At 46.2% G+C, this 19,457-nt stretch overlaps 1 protein-coding gene across 3 annotated transcripts in view; it reads left to right on the top strand.

Annotated features, from left to right (window-relative positions):
- RBM33 (RNA binding motif protein 33) overlaps positions 1–19,457 on the top strand; it is a 138,804-nt gene extending 119,347 nt beyond the window's left edge. For 2 of the 3 annotated variants that reach the window (XM_041753775.1, XM_041753774.1), the window contains 4 exons: positions 99–308; positions 4,348–4,536; positions 12,725–12,813; positions 13,085–19,457. In XM_041753775.1, coding sequence (XP_041609709.1) covers positions 99–308; positions 4,348–4,536; positions 12,725–12,813; positions 13,085–13,133 — 537 coding nt within the window. In that variant the 3' untranslated portion in view covers positions 13,134–19,457. The remainder of the gene's footprint in view (positions 1–98; positions 309–4,347; positions 4,537–12,724; positions 12,814–13,084) is intronic. The other variant, XM_041753776.1, reaches the window with a different exon arrangement.

Genomic DNA, 19,457 nt, shown 5'->3' with positions numbered 1-19,457 from the left:
ATAGTTTTGCTCTCAGTTGAGTGCTGAGGCGGACTCCCTGATGCTGGGGAAGGCCGCCTGGCCATGCGGGTACTGACCAGCTCGCTGCCTTGTTTCAGCAGGGAGGAGAGAGCGACGGCTTTTTTCACCCTGAGGGCCAGCCCCAGCGGCTCCCGCAGCCCCCAGAAGTGAGACAGCAGCCTGCCCGCAAGGTGACGCTGACCAAGGGGGCTCTTCAGCAGCCCCAGCACCCGCCGGTGGGCTCCCACGTGCACTCGGCCGGCCCCCCAGGCATCAAGAGCATCCAGGGAGTTCATCCGGCCAAGAAGGTACTGCCTGTTACCTGGGCCGCACCGTGGGCACATGACGCCCAAGTGCCGGGAATGCGTAGATGTCCTGCTAGTCACAGTGGTCAACATCTGGACAGTTCTCGGATACGAGTGCCTAGTGCACAGTAGGAGGGCTCAAGTAAATTAAGAAATGAGCCATAATTTCCTTTGTTCTGGCTTTGAAAGTAAATGTGTTCACAAAAGCACTTTCCCCTCGTGACTTTTTAACGGGACAACTCAGGGAGAGCCCACACAACGGGGGGTGTGGTGGTTCGCTGCAGCTCTGGCCCTGCTCTGGAGACAAGCCTGTGCTCGCAGATCCCAGTCCTGTACATTTCCTTCCCCAGGTCGCTGGTTCTCCAGACTCTGCAGACAGAGAACCATTGCCCAGGTCCCTGGTGGGAAAGCAAGCCCTTTGGGGGTGAAGGACCATGTGTGAAGAACATGATAAGAATTTAAAGTCTTCCCTAGGAGAGGAGTGTCCACCTTGTCCTGTTAGATCCCTGTAGTAGGGTGCCCTTTCCGTCAGCTGGTTGGGGAGCCATCCTTGTGGCTTCCCCAAAGCCTTCTCCTCTCTGCCTGACAGTGAAGTCCCCTCTGGGTGCATAGGTCAGATGCCCCTTGTCTGATGGAATTATGTAAGGAAGGAAGCAGGGCAGCAACATCTGCTTTGAGTTCTTCTAGAAAGCTCGGCAGTCTACTAGCTCTTCCCATCTCTCTACTTGTTCTTTTACTGATACTAAGTAGTAATCATATTAATATGAAAGCCATTTGGGGTATTTGAAATATTTAAATTACTTAGTGTATATTATATCATAAGCTCTTGATGATATAGGAGCAAATGAAATTATTCCCTTTTTGCAACAGAAGACGAGTATAGACATTAAGTCTTATCTCCAGTCTTTGAAGGTTGCCGCAGTCTAAACTGGCTTCAGTTGGGCTGAGACGGAAGAGGCCCCTTCCCCCATACAGCTGTGCAGTCTAAAACCTTCGTCTTTCCTGGCCCATGTGGGCTCTTGGGAAGATTTCATAAGAAGATACATATAAAAAGCATGGTCCTTGGTGTATAAGTAACCATTGGGTAAAGGATATTATTATTAATATTATAACTTCTAGCCTGAATATAAGAATATTTATTTATTGCTGGTATCCAGCCAATTTTACTTAACAATTAAAAAAAAAATTCTAGTGTGGTGTTAACATACATTGTTAAGTTTCAGATGGACAGTATCGTGATTCAGCAATTCCTTATATTACTCAGTGTTCGTCATGAAAAGTGCACTTTTTTTTTTAAGATTTTATTTATTCATGAGAGACAGAGAGAGAGAGAGAGAGAGGCAGAGACACAGGCAGAGGGAGAAGCAGGCTCCATGTAGGGAGCCCAGTGCAGAACTCAATCCCAGGACTCCAGGACCACGCCCTGGGCCAAAGGTGGCACTGCTGAGTCACCCAGGGATCCCCAAAAGTGCACTTTTAATCCCCTTTCCCCCACCGACCTCCCCTCTGATGACCATCAGTTCTCTAGAGTTGAGAGTCTATTTCTTGGTTTCTGTTTTTCTTTGTACATTTCTTTTCTTTCTTAACATCCCACATAAAGAGTGAGATCGTATCTTATTTGTCTGTCCCTGACTGACTTCACTTAGCATAATACTCTCTTACTCCATCCACACCATTGGCAAGATTTCATTCTTTTTTATGGCTGACTAATATTCCAGGTGTATATATTACAGCACATCTTTTTTTTTTTTTTTTTAATTTATTTATTATAGTCACACAGAGAGAGAGAGAGGCAGAGACATAGGCAGAGGGAGAAGCAGGCTCCATGCACCAGGAGCCTGACGTGGGATTCGATCCCGGGTCTCCAGGATCGCGCCCTGGGCCAAAGGCAGGCGCCAAACCGCTGCGCCACCCAGGGATCCCACAGCACATCTTTTTTATCCACTCATCTGTCCTAGACATTTGGGCTGCTTCTGTAGTGTACCTATTTGTTTTTGGTTTTAGCCATTCTGACAGGTGTTAGGTGGCTCACCGTGGTTTTGATTTGCACTTCCGTGATGATGAGCAGTGTTGACATCTATCTATTCATGTGTCTCTTGGCCATCTGGATGTCGTCTTTGGAGAAATGTCTGTTCATGTCTTCTGCCCATTTTTAAACTGGATTATTTTTTTTTTTTTTTGGGTGTTGAATCGTGTAAGTTTTTTTTTTAATCTATTTTGAATACTCGCTCTTTATAAATATCTTCTCCCGTTCTGTAGGGTTGTCTTGTAGTTTTGTTGGCCATCTCCTTCACAGTGCAGAAACTTTTTATTTTGATGTACTCCCAGTAGTTTAATTTTGCTTTTGCTTGCTTTGCCTCAGGAGATACATCTAGGAAAATGTCGCTATTGCGAATGCCATAGAAATTACTGCCTGTAACCTCTTCTAGGATTATGATTTCAGGTCTCACATTTAGGTCCTTAGTCCATTTTGAGTATATGTTTGTGTATGGCCTAAGAAAGTGGTCCAGTTTCTTTCTTCTGCATGTGGATGTCCAGTTTCCCAACACCATTTGTTGAAGAGACTTTTTCCCACTGGATACCCTTTCCTCCTTTGTTCACGATAATTAGATTGTTTTCTTAATATCTCGTGATGTTGTTTCATTATTAGTATACAGAAATGCAGTAGATTTTTGTACATTGATTTTGTATCCTCCGACTTAGTTCATTTATCAGTTCTAGTAGTTTTTTGTTGGAGTCTTTTGGGTTTTCTATATGTAGTATCATGTCATCTATAAATAGAGTTTTGCTTCTTCCTTACCAGTTTGGATGCCTTTTATTTCTTTTGCTTGTCTGATTGCTGAGGCTGGGACTTTCCAGGACTGTGATGAATCGAAATGGTGACAATGAACCTGTTTTGTTCCTGACCTCTGGAGGCAAGCTCTCAGTTTTTCCCTATTGAGGATGATGTTGGCTATGGGTTTTTCATATATAACCTTTATCATGTTAAGGTATATTCCCTCTAGACCTATGTTGTTGCTTCTTATCATGAATGGATGTTGTACTTTGTCAGATGCTTTCTTCGCATATTGAAATAATCATATGGTTTTTATCCTTTATCTTATTGATGTGATTTGCATGCATTTTTTGATGTGTGTTTTCCAGTGTGATATCTCTTGTAATATCTTTTTGTACTTTTCAAAAACTTACTTCCCAAGAGGAATTTTGGTGCCTTCATTTCACTGCTACCCTGCAGAGGAGGAATTTTGTTTTAGAGAAAGCACTTGGCACTTGGTGCTCTATCTAATTTTCTAATTAAAAAATACCAGAAGGATTCTGCTATCTTCTCTTCTTTAAAGGATCCCAGAACAATGGTTTTGAACCCTTGGGCAACTTAAGAAACTCCTAAGGTCTGGGACCTGCCTTAAGCCAGTGACATCATCACTGTGGTGGGGGTGGGCACATGGGCATTGCTGCGGCTTGGATTTTTTTGGTGTGATTAAAGCTCTATAGAAACTTGTAGTGTGTGGGATTGTGGTGTGCGGCAGCTGGGAAGTGACCCCAGCTACGGAACCTGCCTTTTAGGTTCTCAGGGTACCAGCTACGCAGAGTCACAAGGAGACTTGGGTACTTAATACTGTGGCTTGTGGAGGCTGTGTGATGGCACCTATCCCCACTGATGTGGCCTGGAGTATGCTGGGAGAGATTTGGGCTCTAGGGCTATTAGGACCAGACCCAAATAAGTTATTCAACCCCTCTGATCCTCCTGTTTCATCTGCAAATGGTACTTACACAGAAGGTACTTACTCATACCGTGCTTAGTACCAAGATAGATCCACACTTAGCCACTTCTCCTTCCTTCCTTGCTCTATCCAGATTTGCTGGGTTTGGTTTCATTTAGACATTAAACCCTGCTGTGGTAGTGGATGAAAAATACACAAGATCCTGTAGCTTATGGTCTATTTTGATGGATTCTGAGTTGTTTGATCACTTTTATAATCTTACTCTCTGTGGGAAATAACCCCACAACTGGAAAGTCACATAGTACTTCTGTTGTTGCCAGGTCATCATGCACGGGAGAGGCCGAGGGGTGGCAGGAGCAATGGGCCGGGGGCGCCTGATGCCGAACAAGCAGAACCTCCGCGTGGTGGAGTGTAAGCCTCAGCCCTGTGTCGTGTCTGTTGAAGGGCTTTCTTCGTCCACTACTGATGTCCAGCTGAAGAACCTACTCATGTCAGTAGGCCCCATTCAGGTGGGTCACCTGGGGCCCCTTCCTAGGACTCAATTATGTCTTGATTTAAGTTCCCTTTGTGTTGGTATTTCCTGTTAAAATAACATATTTAAGAAGAAAGACACATTTTATTTACTGTGCATCCCTGATATCAGAACTCTTGCTTTAGAGTTATTTGGAAATTTTTAGGTGCTCAGTCATGAAATTTATGAAATAACTTTGCCAACTGAACAAATTATCCTTTGAAATCCTCATATTATCCTAAAGTTCACATAGGCACCTATATATCTATATTTTTTGTTCTGTAATACACTTTTGTTTGTAACAACTTAAAACTTGTAAAGCATTTGGCCTTCTTGACCTTAATTTCCAGAAATAGCTCACATGTTATCAGCTATGAAACTTGGTTTAGATTTTACAGACATGAAGTAACATATACTATATTTTGATCTCTTAATCTTAAAATGAGTTACTTCTAAATGCTTAAAAAATCTCTGACAAGCAGGCTACAGATATGGCTTCAGTTCTGTAGTAAACAGAATTCTCCATTTAAACCCCTGAAATCGGGGAATCCCTGGGTGGCTCAGCGGTTTAGCGCCTGCCTTTGGCCCAGAGCGCGATCCTGGAGACCCAGGATCGAGTCCCGCATCGGGCTCCTGACATGGAGCCTGCTTCTCCCTCTGCCTGTGTCTCTGCCTCTCTCTGTGTGTGTGTGTCTTTCATGAATAAATAAATAAAAAATCTTAAAAAAAAATAAAATAAAAATAAACCCCTGAAATCTGCATCTTCTAGAGTCCTGTAGATAAACCATTAGGGAAGTGGGTGGTCCTGGTTTTCCTTGAGCCCTGTGTCTCTCTGGTCCTGTGGTCCTGCATTTGGCCTCCCCCTACCCCCTCCCATCCCAGATGCCATCAGCACTGGGTCACATCCTGCATGGTCAGGAGGTGGAGTGTGACTATCAGATTTCTGCATGCTTTCCTTTCAGGATGTTTTATAGCCTCTTGCTACATGAGTGAATGGGGTTACATTTTCAGACTAGAGTTGATACAAATAATTCTTAACATGTTTGAAATCTGTCTACTGTTGAGAGTCTCTAAACGTGAGGCATGGATGAAATCTCTTCCAAAACTTTCCCTGTTCAGGCATAGCGACTTCCACCTTTCAATTCCCAGGGATATGGTTAGGGTTAATTTTCATTTGTGTGTCATAAGAGAAAGTTAACCAAGAATTTGAGCTTCCATTTTCAGTATAGTCTCTTGCAGGGGTGTGGCCAGAGACAGCTGTCCGTCATCTGGGGCTTTTGCACTGCCTTCACAGGCAGCCCCTTCGCACAGGGCATCACAACGGGGATCAGTTTGCGGAGCATCATAGGTTCATGAACAGGTGCTTATCCTGGTCTAAGACTCTCCCACAAATGGTGGTGGAGAATGGGCTCCAGTAACAGTGCAGCAGTGAATCCAGACTAATAAACCAGAACCTCCTGTGGGAGTTCTGAGAACTGGTGTTCCCTGGGAGAGCTCATGGGCAGTCTCGTGTCCCCGGGGGGTGAAAGCATGGCCGCTTTCCACATGTGACCTGCTAATGATCATGGCTTTGCTTCCTCACGTGTAGTCTTGATAATTCTCTGGAGTGTCCTCAACTGAAATACAGTTTTCAAGTCTGAATAGTGCTGCTACTTGCTTCTCAACACAATGAGTGAGAGTCAGTGGCTGCTTGGAGCTGTTGCTAAGTCACCTAACCTCTGTCTACTCATCTTAACACTTGAATTTTGCATTTTGCATTGGGGCTTATAGATCTCTTAAATGGCCCTTTTTGTTGTTGTTTATGAAAAGGATTAGAGATCATTCTGTTGGAAATAAAGTTTGATTGAGGGAACTAAAAGCCAAACAGAAACAGGGTTGGATTATTTAATGCCTTGTTCTAATTAGAAAGCAAGAGGAAGCTAGGAATGGGAGAATGAATTCTCTAGATTATATCAGTTACCTTTACAATGGGGTGGAAGGTGAGGGCCCATCTGCCCCTGGAGAAACCCCTGGGATGATGGATTTAGCACTTACAGAAGGATCTCTTCTCCCACCCTGGGGAACACAGCAGAGTATGTGCATCATGCCAGTCCTAGTCCCATAGGATGATTTTGAGGGTGAGTTTATAAATATTTAAACACCACATTCACAAAATGTCAAGTTTCTTAACCAAAAAAAAAAAAAAATCTAACAAGTATAAACAAGTCCCTTCCAATGTTAGAGAGCTGAAGAGTGATATTAAGTATACAATTTACAGAGACCTTTATAACAAGAGTCACTTATGCTTTAAGTATAAATACACTTGGAAGGGATGATGCTGGCTAATCCAGGCCTTCTGTGGTTGGCCTTCTGCAGTCCTGGCGGGAGGAAGAGTTGGTGTTGAGCTTCTGTGTGCCTGGACTCTGGCACCACCTCGTGTACACTTGGTGTCACAGCAAGTGGTGGTGTCTAGAGCAGGAAGGCTCCTGTTCTTTGGGGGCTTTAAATCTTTTTTTTTTTTTTTTTTTAAGATTCTATTTATTCACGATAGAGGCAGAGACACAGGCAGAGGGAGAAGCAGGCTCCATGCCAGGAGCCTGACGCGGGACTCGATCCTGGGACTCCAGGACCGCGCCCTGGGCCAAAGGCAGGTGCCAAACCGCTGAGTCACCCAGGGATCCCCCTTTGGGGGCTTTAAATGAGAGGAAATGACAGTGACAACATGCAAGCTCTGCTTCTTAAACTGTGGCATACGAGAGGCTTTCCCAGTGTGGCGGCAGGCCTTGATGAGCACGTTTCTCTCAGACTAGTGCCGAATCCCTGTACACAGTACTCAGAAGCCTCTCTACAAAGTCCATTTTAAAATTCTGTATTGAAAAAAATAAAATAAAATAAAATTCTGTATTGTCTCGTTGTTTACAGAATAAGAAAAAATGGCAAGATTTTGTAGAAATGTTAAAACCAGAAGGTGGCAGTGGCATGAGAAGTAAGGGGTGTATTTCAGAGTTTCAGGGAAGATGGCCCAGTGAGAGCCACGTGGCGCTTACTTGTAGCTATGTTGCACGAGTCCACATCGCAGAAAAGGCTCTGCTTTGGATCCCCAGACCCAGTGGGAGGCACCTGCATCTTGCTCATAGGGAGGGCAGGGGACCACAGGGGGGCCCAGGAGCACTATGGGCAGCTGAGCACACGCCCAGCTGCTCTCTAGTGATCTGCACGGTTTCCCGCAGGAGTGACCTGACCTCTTGCTCTGTCCTGAAACACGGAAGCCAAGGGGACTCTTCGGGTCAGGAAGTAAGCTACTTAAAACACCTGTGGCTTTTTTGCTTGTCTTTATTTCCCTGTTTGCTAGGTTGTGCCTAAAATTGTGCCAAGAAGAAAAATTTGTTATCCTATAAATGTCCTGTCCAAACAAAAAAGTAGTTTGCTCACAAAAGCGGAACGTTTGAAATCATTTAATGAGAATCTGTAACCAGTTCCCCATCGTTATCACTGTCAGCTGTATTGACAACAGTCGTGCTGCGCACGTCTTCTCTGCCGCTCTCTATTCACTTATCTATTCACTTCAGCAGTCATGGGAGCAGCACCTGAGCTGGGCAAGAGTAGAAGTGACCCCTCACCATGCAGCCAGAGTCACCACTGGGGTCAGGCTCTGAGACTAGGCTTTGGGGGCAAGTCCCGATGTTGCCAGTTCTTGATGTGTAACTCTCGGAGGGAGCATTTCTCCTTTGTGAGTCTGGGCTTTTTCTTCAGACTCTCATCACCACTCCTTTGTGACTGTCCCTTCACACCCTGGCAGTCCTGGGGGGGGATAGGAGAGACAGGCAGCCTCCACATAGCCCTCGGGTGGCAAGCAAGACAGGACAAGGTGTGCAGCAGGTGCACCCCATGGCCATGTGTATGCTCTCGGTGGGGGATGGGGGGTGCTGGACAGCCTTCTAGGTCCTGCACATTTACTTGTTGCCTCTGGACACTGCAGTTCTGGAGTGCAGCTCAGTCCTTGCAGTGTGGCAGTGCTCCTTTGAGCGGTTCTGTGAGGTTGGCTCATGTAGGGGCATTTGACCTGTTCTGAAGATGCAGCTCGTTCTGACCCACTGTGGAGGGTTTGGTCGCTGAAGTAGAAAAGGTTGGAATCTTGAGTGAAAGCAGTTCAGTTTTTAAGTTCAGGACATTTGGGAGAAAAAGCTCTAGGTGCGGTCAGTGTAGACTTAGGACAGACTCACGCCACAAGGTGTAAGGAGAATAAAGGCGTAGCCACGAGATTTGGAACCATATTGGGCAAAGTCCTGAAAACACTGTGGCAGTAACCCAAAGGAAGAAGGGATTTTCAGGAGACCAGTGTGACAGCACGGGAGCTCTGAAGAGCTTGCATGGGTTCCAAAGGGCAGGTTTGTCCTACAGGAGGGAAGCTGGACAGCAGCAGCGTCAGTGGCACGGGCCATGGGAATGTACCTGCACCAAGTCAGCACGAGCAACAGGCCCCGGGGCACGTGGAATCACAGGTGGAATCACAGGTGGATGTGCGGCACGTTGGGATTCAGGAGGACAGTGGCTGGGCACCAGAGCAGCCTGTGGTGGTGGCACGCATGCATGTGGGAGGCCCGGGAGCATGGCCTAACTGATAGTGTGAGCATGTCGGCTGCCTGCCCTTGGTACTGTTCGCCTCTGTGGGCACCCTGTGCCATGAGGGGGCATAGGCCTGCTGGGCACAGGGAGGATCAGGTTGGTGGTGCCAGCCCACAAGGGGGTCCTTCTGTACTCTCTGTGGCTGTTGGATGGGCCACAGAAGTGGCCCACCCGCGGGTGTCTGGGTCAGGGCTGCAGTGGGGCTTTTCTCATGCAGTAAGTTTACTTGCTTACTTTTAAGATTGTATTTATATATGTGAAAGAGAGCATGAGCAGGAGGAGGGGCAGAGGGAGAGGGGGTAGAAGCAGGCTCCCCGCTGAGCAGGGAGCCTGATGTGGGGCTGGATCCCAGGACCCTGAGATCATGACCTGAGCCAAGGCAGACGTTTCACTGATGAAGCCAGCCAGGTACCCTGGAAGGGGAAGAAGTTTAAACAGATTTTCAGGGCCTCAGAACCCTGTTAGTGTCTCCGTAATATTTTCGTTTCTCTGAGCTTGTGCACAGGCACACAGGCTTTTTCTGGAAGGAGAAGCAACTTCTAACAGGGGAAGGTGCCTGGGGCTCAGAGCAACACGGACCTTCCTGGGATCCAACTGTGGGCTGTCAGAGCCCATCAGGGCCGGCCAGCTGGCCCCCGGTAGGGTAGCAGGGTGTCCAAGCAGGCAGCTGCCAACCAAGGGGTTTCATCTTGCATTTTGCTACATAAAGAAGGGCAGTTAACCTGTTTTCAGGAAGTGAAGCAAAGGCATCTTACCTCTGAAAATGAGGCATCAGGATGAATCAAGTTGGTGTTCGCTTTCTGCCTGTGTGCCAGCATGGCACCTGTGGGAGGGGCCTGGAGAAACGTGAATTTGGCTTTTCCTCTGGGGGAATTGGTGTTTAACTGTATGGATGTATGGTACTGATCTGTAGATGTATATAACCTCAGATTGGAAGCCTGTGAACAGAAATAAGGCTTTTGGCTTTCAGTGAAGTGTCTACTTCCCTGCTCCCAATACAGAAATTACTAGTAGCTCTTATTTTGGTAGGTCAGACACTTCCTGACACTCAGTCTTGTATCTAGAAAATACTTGTTATTTAAAAGAAAGTACAAAAATGTAGCTAGAGGGGAACAGATAAGCACATTTAAGGCTGTGTCCTCATTACCTGTGCTGACTCCTTGAGAACCAGGCCGGTCCTTAGGAATTTCAGCTGGCCATGTCCTGACTGGCATCTCCTCAGTCAGACTGAGGTTTCAACTCCTTAGGTACAAATACATGCTCTTGCATCAGGCATTTTACCATTTTATCTGGTAAATGGTAAAAATGAAGCTTCATGCCTTCATTTCACATTGTGAAGTCACCCCAAGGAAATCACTCTAGAAATGTAGAAACATGTTCTTTCCTCAGAAAAAAAGCATGGTATTTTCAGAGTCCAGATTCTGTCTGTGAATTGTAGAGTGAATAATTACTTGTGATATCATAAATTAGTTTTTCCTGTCAATTCCAAATAAAGTTCTTGTATTTTTAGATGAGGTAAATTTAGGTAAGTTCTCCTGACTCCCTCATGAGGTGTGTCACTGTGGGGGCGCCACTCTTGCCCCTCAAGCCCTGTGGTTGGTCCAGAGGCACACACGGGACCAGGAGGAAGGGCCTACCCGTGGGCTGTGTGCAGGTGCTGGGGTCACCTGGTGTCAGAGCTTCAGGGTGGCAGTAGCCGGAACTCATCCATCCTGGGAGTGAGCAGCCAGATGAGACTGGCAGCTTGGAAGAGAAAGCGGGCCTCTGCCCCATACTTTGGGCGTGTCTCCGAGGCTGGGGAAGCCGCATGCTGAGGGTGCACCCAGGGAGAAGTCGATGACAGTCATTAAAGACCACGTTATGGGGCTTTTCTTGTGCTGTTAACAGTAACTTTAATCATCATCAGAAAATTCTTCTGCTTCCAGTTTTTATATCCACAGAAGAAAGATTTAGAATTCTGCTAAGCTCACTTCAGCACACCAGGCGGGCAGACACAGCTCTGTGCTCCCCGAGGGCTGCCCATGCACCTAGTCAGGTCGGGGAGGAGTCCTCGGGTGGGGCTGTGGCGACGACTACAAGTGGTCTGTGTACACACCTGTGTAATGGGGAGACTTGAAACAGTTTATTTCTTTGTGAAGCACTGAAAGGTGACTTTGGGGAGGTGGGTGCTTGCTTAGAGCTCTCCCAGTGTTCACTGGTTAGACGTTCTGTGGTTACTGAAATGAAGAGTACGTGGTATTTTTAGCCGTGTGTTTCCATTGTAGATCTTTGACAAATGTTTTAAAACTAAATACCCACATAGGTCAATGCTTCTAAGGGTCACGTGTTAGCATCAGTTATTTTTTCTGGCAGACAGAAGCTCAGACCCTGAGGCATCGTGTTGTGTGCTATCCTGAGGCATCGAGGCAGTGTGTCCTGCAGGGAGCCAGCGTTCCGCTTCAGCTGCTGCATGCCCTGCCCTTTGCAGAGGCTGGAACCTGCTCAGTGCCCCAGATACACGTGCTAAGCTGCCTGCATCACCAGGATACTTGGGAAGCATTAGGCGCTCGAGAGTGGGATTGGCTGATGGATCACAAGGTCTCTTCCTTTGACCTGTCCTTCACAGATCCTGGGATCCTAGACCCCAAGGCCTCAGAGAAAACTCAGAGCCGTGTGTGCGTCCTCCTCAGGGCCAGTGTGAGGACTAGGTACAAGTTACCTCTTGCCAGTGCTTGCTTTTCAGACAATAAGATTCTTGTCACCCGATGGATCATTTCTTTCCATCTGTCTTCTTCACAGACTATCTTGGTTTTCACTGCAGAGTAGCTGCCTGTGATGGTTGCTCTTGCTCCTGAAGACCTAATTTGCGATGTCACTCAGTGATCCACTTCTAAGTGCAAAATGTGACCAGCTAGATATGTAAAAGCCTCAGTTTACCTTACTGGTAATTGTTGGGTCCCCTTGCTAAATGGCAGTTTCCTCCTGTGTGATGAGTATTGCTCTTTAAAAAAGCTTAGTGAGGGCCACACAGAGGATCCCCTGGCAAAATGGCATGCAGACAGGAAGTGACTCTCCACAACTCTCTGCCACCAGGACTCACAAGGTGGGTTGAGGGAGAAGACGGAGTGGCTCATGTGGCCAGGTGATGGAAGGTCTTAACACCAGGCTGGAAGGATATACATGCTACTCATGGGAATGACTGTTTTGGGATAGATACTCTGGATAAGATAAAAATTGCTAGGAAGGTACAGTTTTCTTTAATGATCCAAATGTCAGCCTGGACTTGAACTTTGTGTTAAAGCTAATGTATAAATACATTGGGTGTTTTCTCTTTCCTTTATTTTCTTTTTCTTTTTCTTTTTCTTTTTCTTTTTCTTTTTCTTTTTCTTTTTCTTTTTCTTTTCTTTTCTTTTTCTTTTTCCTTTTCCTTTTCTTTTCTTTTCTTTTCTTTTCTTTTCTTTTCTTTTCTTTTCTTTTCTTTTCTTTTCTTTTCTTTTCTTTCTTTCCTTTCCTTTCCTTTCCTTTCCTTTTCCTTTTCTTTTTTCTTTTCTTCTCAACACATAAAACATGATATTAAAATGTTTTTCTGTTTCTTCTTCTAGAGTTTACAGATGCTTCCCCAGCAACGGAAAGCCATAGCTAAGTTCAAGGAACCAGCTCATGCATTAGCGTTTCAACAGAAATTCCACAGGTAGCCAGTGTATTCCGTGGTCAGGGTGATGTGGGAGTGGGTGGGAGAACTGCTCCACGGCGTTTGCTCTCTGCCAGGGCAGCTGTGCACAGTAGTGCATAAAGTAGTTCCTAATGTGGGTCACCAACCCTTGTTGTCATGTTGGTCTCCGTCTGCATGGTTATAGAATTTTCGTTAATCCGGACCCATCATTTTACCTTAGTTTTTACCTTAAGTTGACTGGGGACATGTGGAGTTTGCTTGTTCTGACTGTTTCTTTGCGTTTCCACAGGCACATGATAGATTTGTCCCACATAAACGTGGCCCTGATCGTTGAGTGATTTCTAGCAGGAGACGCTGACCTGACACTGTACACATGCTGTGGCATTTCTTCAGGAAGCTGCAGCGCACAATCCCCGCGAGCGCAGGCCTCTCCGCCCTCAGTCTTGCGTAACTGTTGTCCGGAGTGCCGGACGGTCCGGCGCTGATTCCAGCAGAGCTGAACTTGGGGACATGGCGGACTGGGGTTTGCTGTTAGACTGCTTCACGTTCTGTTGTCACCACCGACAACTACAGTTTTCGTTTGCTTTTGTTTTCGAAGTGCTCACAATGCATGTAGACATCGTTCTTCGTGATCGTACTGTGGGATCGATCACAGTGACTTAGAGTCAGGAAGGAACATTAACGTCACAAATTCTAAGTAGTTTCTCACAGCAAAGAATACTTGATAATGGTTGCACTTATCTTCAGTGCAGGCTAGACAAGTGTTTACCCAACCAAGCGTACCTTGCGCTGTCTTCTCAGAAAGCCCTCAAAAGGCTCTTGGAAAAACCTAGATTCAAATGTGGGTGATGATGATTGACAGTTGCATATCCTGGGAAGCAGGGTATGAGGGTGGTTGGGAATGGTGCCAATTGTGTGGCAGATTCTGCTTCTTGTGAATACTCCGAAAGCACCGACTGTGTATTCCCAGTTCCAGAGGGGCCTCCCCACCCCTTTACACCCTTGCCGAAGAAGGCAGCAGTCTTGGTAGACCCTGTCCCGCCTCTCTGGGCCTTCTGGCATCCCCTGCCTGTGGGCTGCCCCGCGGATCTGCCATGGAGGTGGATGGGTGGCCTGAGGCTCACAGACCTGTGTGGGGTGGTTTTCCTCTTTTTAAATGCAGCCCAGAGGGGTGTATTTGTGTCCCTGGCTCGGTGACCTGTGACATTCTTTGGGAACCTGCTATCATTGCTTTGATTAACTTCTTGTGTTTGAAGGTCCTTTGAGCAGGGCTGTGCTATCCTTCTGCAGACTAGGAGCAGGTCACCCTCATGGAGTGTGTGTGTGAGGGATGGCTGCCTCACCGGGGCCACGAAGCCCAACGCCAACCCGAAATGTGTCCGTATCGCCACGAACCCACTTGAGGAGTTCTGGGTAGGTTCCCTTAGGCGAGACCCTTATTCCCCATAAAGCAGCCTTTCTTTAGTAAAATTCGTTCTGGGCAAATGTTTGAAAAGTGCCTTATTGTATTTCTGCTCATGAAGGAGATTCACTGTTCCGTGAATATCCGCGATACGGATTTATTCTAATGTGGACCTGAACTATTTGAGCAAGTATTAGATACTAGGGCATACTCAGACTTTTTAGCTGTATTTTATACCTAAGATTTCATGTCAGGTTTATTAGTAGAATTAGAAGAGATTCTGGTTAGCTGAGCATAGACCTGCTGTAGCCCCCGTGGCCAGGCGTCCTCCTGCCTCTCCGCCTTCTGGTGGGGGCTGTGTCAGCTGGTTTCCACAGTGACATTTTATATTCTTTCAGTTTAAGTTACCCGAGGTGGGGAGAGTGTCCAGGCCTGGTGAGGTTTGACTGCAGCGTTGATTCTGAAATGGCATCCTGTGGAAAGAGTAAGCCTGGAAAATGAAGGTGGTTGTTGGTGGCTACTTTTCAGAAAATTTTGGTGCCAGGAAACAAATGGGCACTTGTAGGGTCCACTAGAACAGACTCTGGCTATGGTGCCTGGCCTCCCGGGTTCCCGAAGGCCCCTGATGGAGCTGTGGAAGGTGGTGTGTGTGGGCCTGCCTCGGTGCTCCAGTGGAGGGGTCCCCGTAGTGCTGTGTACCCGCCCTCAGCTGGTTGACATGGGCTGTCTTGTCCACTGTGGTCACAAGTAGTTATGGGTGTGTTTATGTATTGAAAAAGCGTAGATGATTTGGTTCGGTCCCCAGAGAGCTGCCTTGAAGTAACACACTTGCTAGCCTGGAAGCTCTTGGTAAGAGAGCCGCAGACAACCTTCCCACGCTGGGCAATGGGCAGGCTTTCAGTTGATGGACTTCCTGTATCACCGAGGACCAATTGATGCCATAAAATGGGATAGTCTGAGTGTGCTGTGGTCTTGAACCCGAAAAGCACCTTGTCTCTGGAAAGTAGGCACAGAAACACTGTTTTTCTAGTTAGTAATGATAAACTAATCCGTCCTGCGTGGCGTGGGCGCCACTGTTGAACACAGACCTTGTGGCTACTGTAAGATCTGCTTTTGTCATTGTCTGAGTAGGACATGCGTGTCCCGGACGTGTGTGTCCCGGACGTGTGTGTCTCTAACTGCACACACGGAATTTTTCTCTTGCTGTGATGTTCTTGAAAGCCTTGGGCCAGGCAGTTAGAAGGCCCCGCGCCTGGTCTGTGTGCCCGCTGCCGTCGGGAACGGCCCCCTGTCAGGCTCCCCGTTCCCCTGGCCCGGGAGCAGAGGCTTAGGTTTCCTTGAAGGGGACTGCGGAAAAGGAAAGAAGCAGAATTAGGAAGTAACGTTATTTCCAAGGTCGGTACACTTTCCGCAGTGACATCAGACCACCGACAGCTGAACCCTCTTGGAAGATCTGTTGCAACCATTATCTTTGTTCTTTATTTATCATGCATTTAAAATGAGATGCAGAAGCATTTAACATACTATGTAAATATGGACCTTTTAAATTTAAAATGTTATTGGAGATGCTTTCAATTCAGCAACAATCTTAGCTCTTTGTTAGTTCTTTTGTGTTGTCTTATCAAAGTTTCATGGATACAGTTCCATAACTGTTGATGTGTTTGTGTGTATATTCGATTTTTATAAAGATGGTAGTAAGTCAATACATTTATCCTGACCTGTGTATTATTTGTTCCCAAATTCAAGAAGCTTAAAGTCAGTAAATAATCTATCGCATAAGGTAAACATAATAGGTAATTATGTGGAGCCAAGTTACTTTTTCTTTTTGCATTGTCTTGTTTTGATTTTGTGCTGTAATATAAGATCACGTAGCCGCTATCTGAGCATAACCTTGCATTACCGTTGGTCTGGCCACTTTTGTTAAGTCCTTCTACCAATACTTTTCTAAAGGAGAAATCCTGTCTCTCCCCCCCACCCCCACCAAAAGAAATGTTGAGGGTCCCCCACCCCTTTTAGACAGGAAGCATCCTAAGTAGATGCTTGTGCCCTTGCCCCAGGGGGGGAGTGGAAGGGTTGGGGGACCTTGTAATAACTACTTTTCATTTGGGTCATTCTTCTCTTAATTTGTAATGGTCCTGGATAAACAATTGTTTATGCTTGGTTCTGTAGCATTTCTAAATTGTGGCAGAGCTTCAATCCTGCACCCAGGGGTCTTCTTTCAAAGAGCATTTTGCTTAATTTGCAAACGGAACACTTTGTTGCCCATGGAAGGGGAGAGAGAGCTGTCTAGGGTGGAGGGAGTGAGGAATGACAGGCAGTGGGAGAGGAGAGTTTGCAGAATGAAAGAATTGTTTTAAGGATTATAATGAACTTTTAACACGCTGACTCTTTAAAGACGAGTCAGCCAGTTAAGCTGAGAGACACAGGAGGGTGGGCAAGCAGACAGCTCTCACTGAGGGATGGGAGGGTGCCCCCATCAGGGAGAACCAACCACCTTCCCTGCGTGGGCCTTGAGCTCTTCCTCAGGAGGAGGCTGGACTGGCTCCGATGGAGGAGATGGAGGAGACGCACGGAGGCAGGGCCTTGCTCAGAGGGTTGGTTTTGAGAACCTGTCACTTCCATTCTTTTTTTTTTTTTTTCTTTCTTTCATTTTTCTTTTGGCTTGTGGTTTCTGTTTTGTTCTGTTTATTTTTTTTTTAATTATTATTATTAATTTATTTGTTATTTAATTGAAGGTAAGCTCACCATGCAGGTAGACCACTGGACTGACAGGGACCCTGTGGTGGACAGGTGGGCTAATGTAGTAGCCTGGGTGCCGAGTGCCTGGAGCACCCTCGAGCCCCTCGTCCTGCTTTGTTCCCCAGAAAGCCCACACGCCTGGTGTCAGGAAGCCCATCCCTGGGTGGCCTGTGCTGCCCTCAGCAAATGGCTTTGGGCCCCCTGCCTGCCCTACTGCCCTCCTCGGGGTCATTTTTAATTTTTCCTCCTTCCTGCTTGCAGGACTGTTGTGGTTTCACATATTCACTGGGAGACCTAATCTTACTTCCCTTTAGTCAGGTAGAGTCGTTCCCCCCCTCCCCTTTTTTTGCTTATTTATTTGGAGTTGGGAAGGGACTTCTCAGAGGTAGCCCTTGGTTCTTTACACATTTTGAAGTGACATTATTCTAAAAGGGAATTTCCTGAATGGTGGTGGGAGGGGGTGGGTGATAGAACCCAGACCAGGAGACATTGTCTGCCCTCCCCTCGCCTCTCCCATGAAAGAAGCCACAGGAGTTTAGATCATGTAAGGGAAAGTTTAGATATTTTACTGTGTTTAATGAGCATTTCGAGTAACCTTTTCAACTATATTTAAAACTTGTGAATGAAGTGTTATTTTGGACATTCGTAGATATGAACTCTCCAAAGGCGTTTGGCCTTGATTCACTAGTAAATCCTAAGGATTTTGTGTAAGGTTTTTTTGCAACCTATTTAATTGTCGTCATTTAAAGCGCCCATGGTTTTGTGTCCTAGAACCAAAGCAAAACTCACTGATTCATATTGGATCCCAGGTATACCTTCTTCTGGTAGCGTATGGTTGGGAAGGATCATTGATTTTACACTTTGTAACCTGCTTTTTCTAGAGAATGTTTTTATGAATCTTAACTCTTTTCTGTGCCGTGTTGTGGTAGGAAATCTTTTCATTAAGATGGGCAGGTAGAGCAGGTATTGATAGTGAGAAGTTGCTTTTCACTTTTATTTCTAACCAACTAAAATGTAAAAAGATCGTGTTGGTGTTTTGCTCTGTTTTATTTTACTAATTTAAAAATGTATGTAGAAAAATACAGGCCTTTTATGAGGAAACTGTAGTTTTAAATTTTTAGTACATTGCAGAGAGTGGACAGATGTGCTATTCTGATATATTCTGTATTTAGTAATTAGTATACTCTAGAAAGTAGACCTTGACATTCTTTCAGCATGATTTCCTTTTAGAATTAGTTGTCATCGTAAGGGCACAGATAGTGGACCCTGATTTTAAAGGACTGTTTTGCAGTATTGCCTTGGAATACATAACTAGATGTTGGAACCAGCACACACGCAACACACTCATACTCTCAGCCGAAGAGCAAGTGATCCTTTGTATTTATAATCCATCTTTGCTTTTTACAGGATGGGATCCAGACTTGCTTTTCCTCTGTGAGGATTTTAACTCTCCGCCTTCGTCTTTAATTCCACACTTTAACTTCTAGGTTCAGGAAGAGCGAAGCCTGAAACCGTTCCATCCCTCCTCTGGGGGCGCTGCCGTCCTGGGCCTCCACCTGCCCCCCTCCTTCCTGTTCTCTTGCACTTCCGTTGCCCCCCCCCCCCCCCCCCCCCCAGCCACCACTGAGAGTGCCTTTCCCTTTCGGAAAATCCTTTTCTTTGACTTCCTCATCTCTGGATGCCCTTACCTCCTCCTCCTGGCCCTCCTTTGGTGATGGACTTCTTTTGCTGTTGGTGCTACATTCTTTTCTTGCTCCTGAGTCCAGTCTTAACATTTAGAATTCCTCTCTGGGAGGGGGTATGAGAATGTTGTGAATATTTTTGCACTGTGTTTAAATGCGATTGCCTCTCATCCTTTGCTTTGACAGGTGTTTACTCGTGCTTTGTTCCCCCAGGTCTGTGTTGGAGAGAATAACATCTGAATTCTATTATTTTGCAGTTTGACTTGTAGGAGCGTGTGGCACCCCCAGATGCCAACATCGTGCCGCCGGTGGGAGGCGTGTGATTAATCACCCCCTTGTTTTCACCCCTCTACTTTTGCAGGACCTCTTGTGCATGAGTTCAGTGTTAGTTGTGGCGCGCCTAGTTTTCCACTGGAAGTGGCGGCCTGTTTGACCCTTTGTTACTGCTCTCGCTGTGATCCTTCCTAACCGTAATGCGCACGCGCTGCCGAGCTGGTCTGTGCAGCTCCGAGGTGGAGCCTGACGCTGTGTTTATTGGGAGTGCATTGAGAGTTCACAAACCCAGGTTGCCTATTGCTTTCCTCTGGGTTGGTCTCCTCCATGTTTTCTACCAAACACTGCACTTACCGTTGTGGGAAATGACATTGCCTTGCCTTACCCCGTTTTTCACTTTGTGCTAATCACTGTGACAGCTCTATCAGGAATATGTGTGAAGAACAGTAGTGACATGGTTGGAAAAATGTATTGTGTGTGTATCATTTGTGTGATTCCATACCGAGACGTGTCTGGAACTGTTTGTAATTCGAAAGATGTGTTAATAAAAGACTTTGCAGTTCTTA

This window comes from Vulpes lagopus, chromosome 4 (assembly GCF_018345385.1).
Source record: "Vulpes lagopus strain Blue_001 chromosome 4, ASM1834538v1, whole genome shotgun sequence".
In the NCBI taxonomy this organism is placed as follows: domain Eukaryota; kingdom Metazoa; phylum Chordata; class Mammalia; order Carnivora; family Canidae; genus Vulpes; species Vulpes lagopus.
Note: the sequence above shows the minus strand (reverse complement) of the source record. Positions and strands in the feature narration are given on the sequence as shown.